This window comes from Anas acuta, chromosome 3 (genome assembly GCF_963932015.1).
Source record: "Anas acuta chromosome 3, bAnaAcu1.1, whole genome shotgun sequence".
Taxonomy (NCBI): Eukaryota; Metazoa; Chordata; class Aves; order Anseriformes; family Anatidae; genus Anas; species Anas acuta.
Window position 1 is genome coordinate 82,617,317 of NC_088981.1, and position 16,896 is coordinate 82,634,212.

At 36.1% G+C, this 16,896-nt stretch overlaps 1 protein-coding gene across 9 annotated transcripts in view; it reads right to left on the reverse strand.

Annotated features, from left to right (window-relative positions):
* DOP1A (DOP1 leucine zipper like protein A) overlaps nt 1-16,896 on the reverse strand; it is a 61,429-nt gene that overhangs the window by 28,807 nt on the left and 15,726 nt on the right. For 5 of the 9 annotated variants that reach the window (XR_011095219.1, XM_068678079.1, XM_068678073.1 and 2 more), the window contains exons 6-15: nt 16,242-16,340; nt 15,078-15,177; nt 12,576-12,685; nt 10,612-10,720; nt 8,870-8,990; nt 8,033-8,152; nt 6,277-6,391; nt 5,815-5,844; nt 5,202-5,435; nt 1,956-2,580 (exon numbers count right to left, since the gene is read on the reverse strand). Coding sequence is in view for 8 of the 9 variants with exons in the window: in XM_068678079.1 (XP_068534180.1) it covers nt 1,956-2,580; nt 5,202-5,435; nt 5,815-5,844; nt 6,277-6,391; nt 8,033-8,152; nt 8,870-8,990; nt 10,612-10,720; nt 12,576-12,685; nt 15,078-15,177; nt 16,242-16,340 (1,663 nt within the window). In the remaining variant the exon portion in view is untranslated. The remainder of the gene's footprint in view (nt 1-1,955; nt 2,581-5,201; nt 5,436-5,814; nt 5,845-6,276; nt 6,392-8,032; nt 8,153-8,869; nt 8,991-10,611; nt 10,721-12,575; nt 12,686-15,077; nt 15,178-16,241; nt 16,341-16,896) is intronic. The other 4 variants (XM_068678077.1, XM_068678080.1, XM_068678078.1 and 1 more) reach the window with 2 other exon arrangements.

The following is a 16,896-nucleotide window of genomic DNA, read 5'->3' on the forward strand; positions in this document are numbered from 1 at the left end:
AACTAAGTCTAAACTGGCAAAAAAAAAAAACAGAGAACCTGCTGGAAAAGTGTAAAACTTAAGTAAAAACACCTGCAAAAATTGATGCTTTGGGTTACAGAAGATAGATTCTACTAGACCATAGTCTACTTTCACTGTAGGCTGTTGTTTACCCTGTTATAACTGTCCCCTCACTTAATACCATAGAATAGCCTGATAATCTAAGTGTCTTTCTCTGAAGTCGGATTCTTTACTCAGTTTACAGTCAACTCTACAAGTGAGCAATGCACCCTTTTATTTCAGAGGTAACAAACTATTTGTCCTTAAAACAGAAAGACTCTACTGATTATATTCCTAAGTTAGGCAAATGCTTCTACACATATTTGTATCTGAAACAAAACCCTTCCAGCTGACTCCAACCACCTACAATTCATGCTTATTCTTCATACTGTTTAATAGACTGCAAATGGGAAAATTCAGATGCCGAATAAGCAAAGCAAATAAGACATTTAGCAAAGTCAAACCAATTCCTAGAATCACTGCCTTCACGAGAACACATTATTACTCAAGCTTTACCAGCTTTTTGCTTTGGAGCTTAGAAGGCAGTGACGATCCAAAGAAAAAGTAATAAGCAGACAGCTGATATTTTTAAGCTTTCTAAGTCATCTGACATAACACTCATTTGTAGGCTGCTAGTGTTGGAAAAAATCATAAATTATGTATTTCAAGGTCATATTATAAATGATAACCTGTGTTAGATCTTTTACAAAAGGTAGAACCCCTTGAGCATTGCAATACCCTTAGTTAATAAACAACTGTAACCACATTCCCTTCAACTGACAGATATTTGATATTTTTGGGTCTCACAAAGTTATAGCTACAATCTGCTCCTGGCTAAGGCATATATAATTCATCTTAAGGACTACAGGAACAGAAGAAATCACGTTAAATCAATGTGCCTGTTTCAAAAAAACAAAACAACAACAAAAAAAAAACAACACAAAAACAGAAACACCAAACCACAAAAACTATCATCCTGCAAGAGGTGCCAACTGCTTTTAAAAGTTATCGATAAGAACAAAAAGCTGCCAATATGAAGATTCCAAGAAAAAACGTGAATGAAGCCAAAATCCTTGTAATTCTCATTTTGTGCACACTTCAAGCTTATTCACCATGATATCACTTTAATACAACAGCTGTCAAGCTACAGACCAGAAGAAGTTCTAATTCAACAGAATTGGGACTGTAAATGGAAGAATTTACAAACTGCCAAAAGGATTATCCGTCAAGAAGTCACACTTCTACAGTAATCCCGAACTGTCAACAGTTAAATCATGTTCCTGTATCTGCAGAGACGCCTCACCTACCTGTGAACACATTCACAAAACCCACCACTCGTATTTTCTTTTTTATTTGCTCATAATGCAATTGTGGTTAGAAGAATGGTTAGCGAAACTGTCCCTCAAGGAAAGGACTACTTAACCTTTAATAGGAGTGAAGTAAAATTAATGAATTTCTTATCTGGTATGACTTTCAGTGGTCAGAATCTTATATTTCCATATACTCCACAAAGTAATCAAAACACATATCAGTCCAAAACTACTAAAATGAAGCTAAAAACGTGTTTTGTAATAGCAACATTTGATATCACACATGACAAAGCTGTATTATTAACAGAACATTCCATATAGTGAAGAGGAACATCTAAAGGTCTAAATTCTACTCTCAGGCTTCAGTCGGTATAATTAATATTGGTGTGACACATATAAATGTTGAACCCCATGACAGCATTGTTCTTGATGAAGCCTATGAAGAAATAGCTTAGTTTTCAAAAAGCAAATTAATTGATGAAGACGAAAACGTATATTTCTAAGAGGAATGGCAAGCTGCAACACAAACTCAACATTAATACTATTACTTTAAAAGTGTTTTGAAAACGAGTACTTTAAAAGAGAAGAACAAAGAGTTCAGCTTACCAACTTCAGGCTTCCCAGGATGTAATTCTGAAGTACGGTTTCCCTCAGCAATGTAAACGGGAAAGCTTGAACATTCAAGATACAGCTGACAAGCAGCAATAAAGGCAGGAAGGTATTCTTTTGGTGTTTTTTTCTTGTTTATTTTCTTTGCCTTTGCATCTCCGTGCAATTCTCTATCCCATTTTGTGGTCTGTCCTTGCTCTCTACTGGGGTCTACTGGAAGCTCTGTCCCTAAAGGCTGAGACAAGGAACTATTCTGAATGATATACAGGTTGATAAATCTGGTTAAAAACTGTTGGACGTACTCCAAACAGCACTGCATTGCAGTCTTTTGTATCGTTTTCCCGCTTCGAGTTGCTGTCCCCTGCGTTACTACAGAAGGAGGCTGTACAATGGTTTCCTCAGACCCCACAGTTGATGCCGTCTCAGTCTCTGAGGACGTGCTACCTATAATGGGAATGCCAGGTGCACCGTGACCTTCGTTCAGTGCCCTGTCAATGTCATCAGTTGTATCTGCCTGGTATTGCACAAACTCGGTGAATCCGCTTTCTGACGACCGGCTGCTTGGAGGATTTTCACCATCTTCAAACACGTCATTAGGATTGTCAAGCGAAGCTGATGGCACCTAATTAAGATAAAAGTTTAATGACCATTTTAAACGGGTTATTTACTAGTAAGAAATCATTTACCTACTTCTCCATTTGAAAGCAACAATTTTATGCAAAAATAGCGTTTGCATTTTTCTTTTACAAGTTCTTTCAGTAAGCTTGATAGACCAAATGATAAAAACAATTAAAAAACACTGTCCAGCAAACAGAATACCTTAATTAAAAATAGACATGATCATGATAGGAAGAAAATGTTAACAGCAATAATATTTAAAGAATTCTGAAATGCATACGAAAAGGTATTTAATACAGAATCATAAACCAAGATATTCATACACCAATGGAACACCCTCACTTCCAGCACGAAGGAGAACACTAATTGATGTTACTTATTGTCATTTTAGCCAGCAAGATTGTTTTAACACCAGATTTTAGCATGCGCTTCTACAAAAGGAAAAGATAGTTATCTGTTAATCAGAAAACTGCTGCAATCATAACAGAGTAAAAAATGTCTGCAGGCAAACAAGGTAAAACTAGATGTCAGGAAAGAAGAACAGGAAAATTTATGTGTAGAAAAGCATACGCTTCTCTGTTGACACTTTTGAAAATCCCACTGCACAAGTAAATAATTACATTAGATATTACATCATTAAAATCTAAAAAGTGCCTATACCTATACCTATCAGTTCTGAACACGCACATAACTGATGAATGATTCCTACACAAAAGGAATTCACAGCAGCTTTCTGTGCTGCTCTAATCTCCCATAGTCTGCTGGTAACTGTTGTCACAGCCTCTGCTTGCTGGAGGTGAATGAGGTGAATGCAGCTCAAACAGCAGTGCATGGATCAGGGGGAGTAAGTGCAGGTAAAGTACACGCCTACAGACTTCTCACCAAGCTGTTTTAACTGTGACAGCAGATGTTGCCTGAGATCCAGCAGGCCCAAAAGTTCCATCTTGCTGTCTAATGTCTTAATCAGTACAAGCCTCAAATTTGTGCTCTTATTCAAGCATAAAGATCTGAGCAAGTTTTTTTTTTTGTAAATAAATAAAAACAAACATCGTTACGTATATAATGCGTTGCATCTTGCTTTACCAGAGACAGTAAGAATCAAAACTAAAGTTTGCTTGGGATAGCTTTCACTATGTTAATACATAGTAAGAAGTATGCAAAGAGATAATAGGTGATGCTATCTTTTGAATTTCACTGCACAAGAGACTAGAAACAAGGGAATTAATTTTGTTCTCTTTTAGTAAAAGCTATGCTCACACGTCAGTTGGTTGTAATTGAAAGAAAAAGGCCTGTGAAGGTTCAAGGGGCAAAAATACTCCATTAAAATAGGTTTTATAAAAAAAGAAAGCCATCGCAGGCTGGGTGTCAGCTGGCTAAAAAGGATAAGGATAGGATCGTGCATAAAGGATGTGTGAGTCCTAATGAACAAGCTGAACATGAGCAGAGGGCCCTTCTGGAGATGAATACAAACCACGTACTGGTCTGTATTAGCAGACGTGTAGCCAGTATGTCAAGGGAGGAAATTACTCCCCTCTGTTCATCAGTTTTAAGGCTGCATCTAGAATATTGTGCCCAAGCTTGTGATAATTAGTAAAAAACAGACACTGATGTACTAAAACTGAAGTGGCTCAGTGGAGGGCCACCAGAGGAGCACTTGACACACAAGGAAAGCTGAGAGAGTTGGATTTACTCAGTCTTAAGGAAAATAAAAATGCTAAGGGTTGCATCTTTATTGCTAAGACTTCCCGTTAGTTAGCTGAAAAGATGGAGGCGTGCTGAGAAATCCAGAGTGAAAGAACAAGAGGCAAAAAACACAAGCTGCAACAATGGGAATTCTAACCAAGTATTTGGAAATCCCTTACCCTATTAATGTAGTCAAACAGAGCAAATGAACAGGCTGTACAGAGAAGTTGTGGGAACTTGGTCCTTGGAGATACTCAAGACTGAGCTGGATATGATCCTGAGCAACCTGACCTAGCTTTAAAGTAGAATCTAACTTTGAAATTGTCCCTGCAATTCCAAAGCAGTGACCTCCAACTGTCACTTCCAACCTAAACCACTCTATGATGTTCCTCTAGTTTCTTCAGCTGGATCCATCAGAGATCAAGGATTTCAGGGCATGTCACTTAAAATAATTTCCACCGCCATGGTTGCCTGGAACACGTTAGACAAATTGTTAAAAGAAATACCTGCTGGCTTGTTTGAAACTTCTATTTCTTTAATAAATAATTCCAAGAACTTGACAGTAAAACAATTGATAGATATTCATCTGCTGTATATAAACTGGGTGATAGATGAATTAACACATTCCTCACACATAACCAAGGTGAAGAATTCTTCTGAGTTCAGTTATTCTACGAGATCAGACTTCTGAAGTGCACTAAAATATCAAACAGGAGTTTTAGTTTTCTAATTTTCTGATTCTGAGATGATTTCTATACACATACTATTAAGTATAGATAAAAACCCTTAAGGATCAACACCTTCTGCTGTATGTTAAGCTAAATCCAATGAAGGGCTGTAAGTAGTTCAACACTGACTTAGGAAGCCCACTTTTCATTAAAGGAAAGTGACACACACACACAAAAGTGTCATTTTTCCAAGACACTGCACAATCCAAGTTACCTTTTTATTTTCCCATTCTTTGATGGAGCTACTGTGTCCACTAGGAAGCTGCAGGGTACCATCTGCACCTGCAGAGAGCAGCGGAGGTTGGACCTTACTAAGGATCTTTGAGCAGAGTCTCAGAGAATCAGTAAGCTCAGACAAGTGCAAAGTCTGAAGGTGGCTTGTCAATGCAGAAATCATTCTGAGCAACAGCTGAGGCAAGTGTTCTGTCTGTATTTCAATGTAAGTCTCCTAGAAAAGAAATACAACAGCTCATGAGTTGTAACAAATCCCACCCTAATAGTTATTTGCTATAACAGTGGTACCTGTAATTAGCTTAACTGTGTTCTACACATATGGAAAATGAATGTCTTAAAACTGAGACTAAGAACTACATCCTTCCCAAAATTTACAAAATGAATTTTACATTGGGGTAACCAACAAATATACATATTTAACTTCTTTCAGAAATTTACATCTTGCTCACTACATACAAGTTACAAAATACGGTAATAAGGCTAAAAATAATATTATTTTAATATTCTTAATATATAAATTAAAGAATGGAAAATAATGGCAAAACAAATCATTAGTAAGTATAAGTAAATGGAAAATGGGCTGATTGCCATACCTGACACAGCACTCTCATACTTCTAGTAGGCTTTGAAATAAGAAAGCAGAGAATTGAGGAAAGACAGGTAGAAAAAACAGTTCCAACAGTCTTTGCTACATTAAGCAATGCCAACAGAAAGATACATCTTATCACAACATTTAAAAGAGCTTTAAAAGAAAATTGCACGTTTAAACTAGCATATGAAACTACAAAAGACTATGCTCGTAATTAATACAGTGCAGTTTTAGAGAAAAGAAATAGAGGACAAACAAAAAAGTTTCAGATGTAAGCATCATTAGAAGTTCGCAAATATCCAACCATCCCAGCAAAAATCATACACTGAAATCAAAATTTCTTTTAAAGTTACCCACCAATTTATGACAATATCTTTTTGGTAAGAAAATTTAATAAAGTAAGGTATTTCTGTAGACTATAAAGAGACAGTATGCCAGGATTAGCAAGAAGTAAAACAGTTCTTACCAAAGACACTATATCCAACAAAAAATCTACTAACAAGCAGAAATTTGTCAGGGGTAACTCAGATTGCTCATTACCACCTCCAGGCCCAGTTTGCAGTCTGGCATGTAATGTCCTCCTGCAAAATTCAAATAGGGTTTCATGACATCTTTTCCCCACCCCACTACATTGACCACATTCCTTTATATTAATAAAAAGCTGTACATACAAGGGAGAATTCCTACAAACAAATAAGGAGTCTCTTCTATTTCTGTTAAGTACCACATTTGCCCCACTGTGGCTTCTTCTGAAAACATGCAACCAGCCTTTTACTGTAAAAAAGTCTTTGTTCATAAAATAACGAAATTCAGGCTAAAGAAAATTGCATTTGTGACTCCACCATGTACTGCAGTATTTTCTGGTATGAGCACAGGCACCAATGATAGAATTAAAGGAACAGGGCTACTGGAAGCAGTCATTTTGACGAGATCTATACACAAGGCATTAAATATTTAAGATAATCAAAAACGAAATAAAAAGCCCACGAAGCTTTAAAGCTGTGCAAGATAAAAACAAGATAGGCTCTTCTAGACTTCAACTTCAACTGACAGCACTGTTTTATTATCAACAAGAATTCAAAATCTGATGAGCGCTATTGCTGAATAAAGTTAGACAGAACACAAACACACAAACACATTGCAATCTGAAGATATTATAAATAAAGGAATTTGTTTCTCCAACTCATTCATGGGGGAGGTGTTAAGGGCAGTGTCACATTCTCAGTAGTAGTTAATTATGCTCATCTTTTCTCTTGGTTTTGGAAGAGCACCCGAACATATATCCCCAGGACTGAAAAAGTGATTTATTTGAAATAGGAGCATCACAGAAAGCCAGTCTAAAACATTAAGTAATTATCGAAAGATTAAATGGCAACAACATAGTTGTTCAGTGACATATGTTTAAATCAAGTACTCAACCCACACCTTTATCAGGTAACCATCTCTCCTTAAAACATACAATTTGCTTCCTAAAACTAGTAGCCTGGGCACACTGCTAGCTCACGTTCAGCTGGCTGTTGACCAGCACCCCCAGGTCCTTTCCTGCTGGGAAGCTTTGCAGCCGCTCTTCCCCAGGCCTGTACCCTGCATGGGGTTGTTACAAGCCAAGTGCAGGACCCAGCACTCAGCCTTGCTGAATGTTGTGTGTTGGGCTTGGCACATCTACCCAGGCTATCCAGATCCCTCTGCAGAGTCCTTCTAACCTCAAGGCAGATCAAAGTACAGCTGAACTCAGTACCATCTGCAAATGTACTGAGAGTGCACTTAACCCCCTCATCCCAGTCACCGATAAAAACATTAAACTAGCCCGAAGACTGAGCCCTGTGGAGTGCCACTGGTGACTTGCCACCAACTGGACTGAACTCAATTCACTACAACTCTGAGCCTAGCCATCCAGCCAGCTCTTCACCCAGCAAACTGCACACCTGTCTAAGCCACGGGCAGCCAGCTTCTCCAGGAGAATACTGTGGGAAACTGTGTCAAATGCTTTACTAAAACCCAGGTAAGCAACACCCACAGCCTTTTGCTCAGCTATTAAGCAGATCATCTTATGGAAGCAAAGAAGGGAAAGGAATTTCCAGAAGGAAATCATGTTAGTCAGACTTACCCTAATAAGATCATCTAAGTTGTAACTTTCTTTTGCCTTTTTTTAAAGGCAAAGAAAAAAAAAGCAAACAGAACATACACACACATACAGAAAAATACAGAGCATTACAACCTACCTACAACATTCTTCAAACCAACGAGCAATATAATCCCACATGTAGTAAGGCTCAAAGGAATTAAATAGAAGATTGGCAGTTTTAATCAATTCTGCTGTTTTCTTGTTTTCTCTCAGTTTGCTAAAAGAAAAAACAAACATTTTAAATTTTTAGACTTCATTTCTAAGTTATGTACTGCACCAAGTTTACCCGTTGCCAGTCACCACTGACAAAACACCTTCCCCCCATCCCTAGGGTTGTTGCTCTAGGGCTAGGTGTAGGGCAGCGTAGGGCAGGCTCTGCATACTAATGTCTCTGTATGGCTCCCAGGTTTCCTGTCTGTTTTCTCATGAGGATTCCTACAGTTGTTTAGTTGCTTCCTCCCTGCTTTGAACTTTTCTCCTCCGTATTTTGAGGTATTCAGCACAAATCTTAAAATACTTTTAACACTTATATCTTCAATTTTTTCTACAAGAAATCTCATCAGCCCACACTTTTTTTTGGGGGGGGAGAAGGGCATGGAAGTGGGAAAAACACAGATGTAAAGAATGGCACAACTAATCTATACCATCAAAACACTGAACTTCAGCTGTATCAAACAAGCAATTGTGTCATGGACAAAAAACAACAACTGCATTCTAAATGTTAAAAACAAAACAAAACAAAAAACAACTAGAGCCCTGCAGACCTTTGCAGTGAACACAGAAGTTGCAATTAATATCAACGGAACCTGTATCAGGAAGAAAACAAGGTCACAGCCTCACAGGCTTCACAGCTATGGCCTAGATACAGCATGCTTTCAGCAGCAGAAAGATGCATTTCTTTTCAAATGTAAAATACATTATACACACTGTCTACCTGCTTAGCTGTGTGTGATCTTTGTTGAAAGAAGGCTCTGCCTGAAGCTCCAGTTCTGCTTTGCACTGTGTATATAATGTTCTGAAAACTTCAATCAATACATCCTCCAGGATGGCAGGGCCTAAAGAGAAATACCAGCAATGACAGCATTGTATGTTATAACAGCACAACAGTCCACCCTTGAAATTAAACAAATCATTAGTTAGCTTTGGTCACTGAAGCCACAAGTCATTTTGTTCAATTTTGTAAATTACCTCAATTTCAGATATTTTTTTTTTCATTCCAGAAACATACAGGCAATTACAGTCACTAGGAGTATTCTAAAGCACAAGGGGAATTCTTGGTCCATACATGTCCAATGGTGGCTCAATACAAATACTTCTAAGTTGAAAAGCTAGGCAAGCACGTTAGCATGGACCGTGCTCAAGCCAAATCACTATCTTTAAGGTATTATTAAACGTAACTATGTGGATTCTCAATCAAAGGTAGCTTTTAAACAACCATTTTAGAATACCTACCCAGAAGCTAGTTTATACTATTACTGTACAGAAAATATACTCAAATATTTAAATGTGAGTAATAAGAGAGAAAATATTTTGAGTATCTTCCTTTTAAATGTAGGTAGGTTTTCTTTAATTTCAGATATAAGCTACAGGATATTTTTTTGAAATAGTGCCTTCTTCAAATTTGAGCAAAATTCTGATTTTTAAGATGGACAAATAAAATAAACAACCAACTTTGAGAATAGTTCCCAAAGTGATCCTGCTGGAAATACCCCTTGTTTTCTTGTGTTGTCTCCTAGTCTTACTGAATTACCTTCATTATGGTCATTACCTACATTAGGGTCACCAAGTCGAAATCCTACTAGCTTCTTCTGTTTCACTTTGCTGAAAGAATCCTCATAGCTTTGCTTATTTTGAGAAAACTTCATGTGCACACATTGCCTCTGAAAACATTACTGACCCCCAAAAAATCACTAATTACCAGGAAGACATCAAATTCTTATCAGATATTTTGTTCTTTGAAGTCTGTCTTAACCACTTCCTTTTCAAGTTAATACTCTTACAATTGCTGCATTTTTATGCTTTTATTATTCTGCCCCCGAACATTTGTACAGAAGTTTCCATAATTATCAGTGACCTCCCAAACTCTTACTAGAGAAAAAAGGCTCAATTGTTGTCAATGCTTTGCCTTATTTACATCTGTCTCAGTCCCCTGCACTTAAACTGATGAAAAACTGCCTCTTAACACTCCAAACAGCAGAAAAGAAAATGAAAACAAAATAATAAAAAATAAAACCTTGCTTCCTAATTGATAATTCTTCTGAAATAAAATAATTGTTTTGTTGCTAACACCTCTGAACTCTATGAGCATATTAGCAGAATGAGATTATTCCCAAAAGCAACACCTGAGAATTTGAAACTGTAAATTCACTGTTCAATTAAAGAAATGAGAAAGATCCTATTAGCATTTCTTTCAACATGCAGTCATTTCTGCCTATGACTTGAATTTCCTATTTCATGCAGTGAAAGTAGAAGAAATTGCATTTGGATGAAGGTAAATCTAACAACGACATAAAATTATTAGCTTGGAAAAATCTAGAAATCCAGTAACCTGACAGTACTAGCACTGTCATTAAAAAGAAAGCTTTTTTCGATTTGACCAACAAAAGAAAAAAAAAAAACAGTTAAGCAAACCATGTGAGACAAAATAAAGACTAGAAGTAGTAGTATGACAATTACCTAGTTCAGGCTTATCCAGCAAACTGATAAGAATTCGAAAAGGCTTTAAGTCTTGCATTAATGTGCTTTCTTCTCCATGTCCATTAACTTGTAATATTCCAACCATGGCCTACAAAGAGCAAGAGCATAACAGGAAAAAGAAAAAGAACACCAGAAAACAGCTTTTGAAATAAAGATACAATAAAGGCTGCATATAAAGAGAAAACTCTCAGTAGTGGAAACCATTATCTCAATGCAGCTCATTTTCTCCAAGCTTAACTATTCTTTCAGCTTTGCCTGTAAGATTAAATTCTGATCCACAGAAATATTAATAGGTATATACTAAAATTCAAAAAGAAATAGAGAATGCCCAGTAACATACTGTAAGTAGATACCAATCTTGAGAACAAAAAAGACGACATAAAAAGTACTGAAGAAATTGTTCGAGAAGGCAAGGCATGTAGAATTTAAGGACTGAATAAATAATAATCTGTCCATCTAGCATATACTAGGCCCATCTACATGGCAGACCACTTTTACATCTGCTACAAATCAGGAGGTATCAGCCAGTATCCCAAAAGGAAAGTCTTTGGTACTTTAACATATCTTTAGAAGGTCAGAACTCTCAGTAATTTGTCTAAGTACAATTCATTGAGAGACTACTAGAGAAGAAGGCAGAACAGAACAATCTATATATATTTACATCTTCTAGACCAAACCATTGCTTTTAATGCCCTTAAAGTATTTTAAGACAAAAAACAAATGGATCATCCCCATCGTCAAAAATAGCTACTCTCCATTCTAGTGTTACAGTAGTTGTATGCTTAAAAAGAAATAAATAAAAAATAAATGGACTGTTTCAACTTTACACTGCCATTAGTTTTTTCAGACAGAAAAACTTTAATGACCTTAAGACACACAGATGGGCAGATTTAAAAGGACAACCAGAACAAGTGCCTAAAGGATGGTAAAAGATCACTACATTTTGTATAGATGGTATGGGTGAAGCTGCATCTCATCCAAACCTCTCCTCAAGGTTTAGATATTCATCATCTGCCCTGGGAAGCAGAAGAGGCAAGAAAAGGGTGAAGAGGGCCAGCAAGTTCCTTGTTTTACGGGAATTCAGTTCTCTTCCTCATCACTAAATCAGCAGTTCTCATTAACTTCAGATAAAACTGAGAAGTGCTAGCTCTCTGCTGGATATCAGCTTCAAGTAGCAGTAAGCTAAATAATCTTGTCAGCTACTAATGTTGGAAACCCCACTCTAATTCCCACACACAGTACTGCAATTTAACTGAATATCAGAAAAATCCTGATCTTATCAATTTGCCTTAATGAGAAAATATCTTCCTGATTTCAAGATCAGACACAGCATTTTGAAAGACGTCTGTATACTTTAATTACTGTGAGAAAAGGAGCGCAGTTCTTGAGACAAGGTGATCCCAGCACATTTAGCTAGGCTTGGAGGGTCAAACAGCATGACAGTCAACTTGCTTGACTATTCCTGACTGCCAGTGGACAGTGGAAAAGATGTTCCCCTTGCCTAGGAGGGATGAAGATCCTTCTTACACAGGCCTTCTGAGTAATGACTTTCTGCTCACAATTTTCCGATTCCCAAACTAAAGGAATCTTCTGTAACTATATTAGTAGAAAAGAACTCCCCAATTCTATTCTATCATAGAAAAGGCTTCAGCGTGCTGGGCTTATAATCAAGTATCTTCCATGTATGCTGCATTCATGGAATAATAGGACAAGCAGAAATCTAACATATGTCCTGATCATATTGTTATTGTGAAGAAACACATTGTCTCATATCTTCACTACATTTTTCATTGAGAGGGTTTTAGAAGAGTAGGACATAATACCACAGTAAGACAGAAATTACATGGTCACATTGAAATGTCAAGTCACAAGACAGAGACAGCAACTTCAGTCAGTACCTATTTATGAAGACACATGCCACAATAAAACACTGTATTAGTTACCTGGACTAACATCTCCTTAGAGAAGGTATTGAAATAGTAAGTGGCATGCTCCTCAGGATTGCTGTGCCTTGTACTTCGGGGTCCTATAAGGGCACCATTGTTATCAAAACCTTCAAGCAAACAAAAGAGAAGGCAAATAAATATTTATCTCTTAATAGAATATTTTATCAACTTGTTTAAATTACAAATTAACACATTAGCACTGGTAACTTACCAAGATGATGTCCAAGTAATGTTGGCAAGAGAAAGATGATTTTAAAGAGAGTTTAATACAAGAAAGTAAGTGATACTTCCATGCAAGCAGTTTGCACACAAATTACAAAGTTTAACTTTATTCAACGCTCCTAATCAAATTCCTTCTCATAGAAAAGAAACAAGTGTTCAATACCACAGCATAAACTTTATAGTTCTGAGAAGACACTCTAGGACTATGTCCCATAAGAATATGTCAGTATTAATACTATGAAGACACACAATTGATTTGACAAAAGAAAAAAAAAAAAAGAAGAGAAGTCTGAGAATTCTGCTCAGCAGCAACCTAAAACAACCACTGTTATCTCAATGGTTAAGCTAACCAGAATTCAAAGAGATGGAATGTCATTTTTATGCCTAGAAAATGTTAGTAAGACCACTCCCATATATAAAACAATAGGAAGGAATAGGTAACACCAGAATCAAATAATCTGTGCAGAACATCGGACTTCAGAGAGTCTTCAAACATAACTGACTCCCCTACACATACAGTATGTGCTAGCAGTAGGATACCACAGTAATATAAAAGCAGCATAGTGTAAAAAGAAAAAGACAAAATGCCAATAAGTCTCTCTGAAAATATATTTAATGGAGGCAGTAACTATTCACAGAACAGCACCAAGAATAGGCATTATGAAACTATTTTCTGAGGTTCCAGTATCTTACAGTGGGAACCTCACTCATGCAATGGCTGTAGAAGCTTCCACAACCAAGAAAAAAGTGATTTTAGAAGCATGAAATATCTTTTTCAATAACAGCAGAAGACATATCTAATCCCCCCAAACTTAGCTAAATTGGAAAATGTAGGCACGCAGCGTGACAGTGCATTTCACTGTCTTTCTTTAAGAGATGAATAATTTGCAAGTCAGGATCCTGCAAAATGATTAAAGCATGAAAAGATTTTTGCTGAAGTTGATATATTTAATCATCTAATGGATGACATCCATCTGGCAAGAAGTTGTGTGAATTTAATATGCAGTACTAAAAACAAAGAATCCATGCAGTTTTGCAGGAAAAAAAAAAAAAAAACAAAACAGCAAAACTAAAGAACCCCTCATTTTTTCATGTTAATCCTTTAAATCCCTGCAGCTTCTACAACAACAAAACCGATTCCCTCATGAAAAATAGTGTTGCTTACTCCATCCCTCCCTTAGTACCTTCAGTTCTCCTCCCAGTGTTCCCTGGCTACTTATTTTCCTCATTCACCCACAAGCTACCTGGCTCTGATGTCTTATCTATCTGCTGGGAAAGATACTACAGCTGCTGGGAAGGGTTCTGGTTAGCCTGAGTAGTACATTTGTATTTGCTGGTGAGACAGGAAGCTTAACAAAAAAGGTAAGAGCAGAGCATAAGTGTCTTCCCTCCAGAAAAGGAAAACATTTCCTTCCATTCAGTCTCTGGTTTCTATGACACACTTAGGAACTCCCACGTCTAAGATCCTGAATTCTCTCTCAAAGTGGGCTGAAAGTGGTTTTCAGGAGTAACAGACCAGCTACATGTGACCACAGATTTCATTTTCTCAAAAGAAAAAGGCAAGAGTATTTTTAATTTATTTAGAAAATGTTTTAATTTTCTAAATATTCTCTAAGTAGTTACTAAAGTCTTCTAAATAGCTGCTCTTCTCTCTCATCCTTTTCTGATTACAAACTGATTTCATACGGAAGAGTAAGCCTGTATTAATAAATGATAATCTATCATTTGGTAGTAGTAAGTGTCTGTCTTCTCAGTAATCCATTTTTACCCCCAAATGGGATTGAAATAATGTTTTATGCCTGTGGAAGACATGAAAAATAATTGGTGATTTGTTAATTCAACCATGCAAATATTTAATGAAGCTTAAAGTTAAGGTTTGCATGCTCAAGCCTCTACCAATATAGTATCAACACATTTTAACATTCCATTTTATTTTCATCCCTTCTGTCCTATTATCCTTCAACTACAAAGCCTGTTCTCTGGATTTCCTTTGTAAGGTTTTAGGGAGATAAAACTTGCCTTTCAGTGTCTATGCATGCCTGAATGCAGCCCATAACTGCTGCTATAGCAAAACATACAGATAATTTATGTAACAATTAGGAGTTTCAGCATGACATTTTTCATTTATGCCCAGAGAGACAGATTGCTTTTCTTCCTTGTGACACAAATTATGCATTTCATTTTTCCAAGCAACTTTCTCTGAAGTATAGCAAAACACTGCCAATGAATGTACAATCTTTATTGCATTATCAGTCAAAAATCAAAGTGCAAACCTACCCAGAAGCCATGCATAAAGCCTTCGATTAAGCGACATATCCCTGCGCAGCACTACATGAAGGGCTGCTGACAAAATTCTGATCATGTCTGGACGCGTTGCCTGAAGTTAGAAACAAGACAATTTAACTATGAAAAGTAACATTCCTTCTATGGTAGCTGCTTAGTGTGTATTAAAACATCGTTAATTTCATGTTTATATATGAATTCAGAGTAGTACAACATAATCTTACTTTTAAGAAACCAAAAAAAAATAATTAGACAAGCACTCTGTAGTATATATAAATACGTATACACTTCATAAATAGCAAAAATACTTCTTTAGCAACTCATTTTTCTTACAAGGTACTTTAATTTTCCTTATTAGACAAAACCCTTGAAAGAAAACTCAACCAAAACCCAGTTTAAAAAAAAATCAGAGGAAAGAATTTTAAATAAATTCCATCTGTTACTGTTTTGAAGGTTTGTATAAGTCTTAAAATTAAAAAAAATGTGTATTGATAATTTCGTCAGCCTACCACCTAAAAAGGGACACACAAAATATTCTTATGCTAACTGATAAGTGTGAATAAAAACACTTGCACATGACAAAACACAGTTCTTTATACAGGAAAGTACAGGTTTTCTATAATTTCTAACAGACTGAGAATTTTGTGTATATACATTAAAAAAAAAAAAACAAAAAAAAACACTAAAGAAATAAAAAAATAGACCTTAGAGTTTCTAGGCCTTATCTCCCATTACTCCAGCTCCACTGGGCTGACCCAAAGCCAATAATTATTTTTTTAATTCTTTCATGTTCTGAAGCACTTATGCTAAAAGATTAGCTTTCACTGCTTTTGAATGCTGAGAATTGGACACTTGCACATAAACAGATGATTTGCTTTCAAATCAAATTAGAGCAAATTAAAAGTTTTTTTTAGAGACTAGACACAATATTATATATTAGGGTTTGGGTATGCATAGGTGGAATTTAACACATCAAGCTAGAAAGAACAAAGGTAGAGATCATGGCATGAGAATAGCCAAACTTACAAGACAAACTCTTATAGATGACTCTTCAAACTCGGAGAAAAATCACTAATAAACACTGCATAAATACTGCTACTGATAAGAAACAGTACCTTTAGGAGTTTTCCCATTAGTATCTTTTATATTAATACCTACCTGGCTCATATGGAATGGAAAACAAAAGAGGATAAGGTCCAATGTGCTCCTTTGTACTAAGACACTGGTATCTTGCACTGATGTGCTTACTGCTTCCACCTGAAATAATAGCAGGAACAAAAGAATAAGTTATTTGCTCTCTTTTAAGTAGGTAGATATAACTGAACTCTCACAAAGTAAGAACAGTTGCTTACAAATATGGTGAAATGTATAAAATAGTTATTTTAGAATTTTGAATAATTAATCAGAACAGGAAGATATAGTTATTTTACCACTGAAGAAACATAACCAACAGGTTCCCTGAACTACATAAGTATAAGCTTTTTGCTTATAAGCAAAAATAAGCTTACATAAGTATAAGCTTTTTTTGAACTACATAAGTATAAGCTTTTGCTTTTTTTAAATAACAATACATTAAATGTAAGCATATTTATTAAAAAAAAAAAAAAAAAAAGACAAATAACCATTTTTAACTGAAGTAATTGAATGGAGATAAAGTTCTATACCAAACCTAAGCAGGTCTGAAACACTAACTCAGCTTTGCAACACTTTCATCATACTCAAAAAAATAGGTTTAACTGGAGGTGTAACAAATTAATGTCCATTTTGTATTTTCAAAGGCTACATTCAAAGATACAGAAGATATCTATACCCC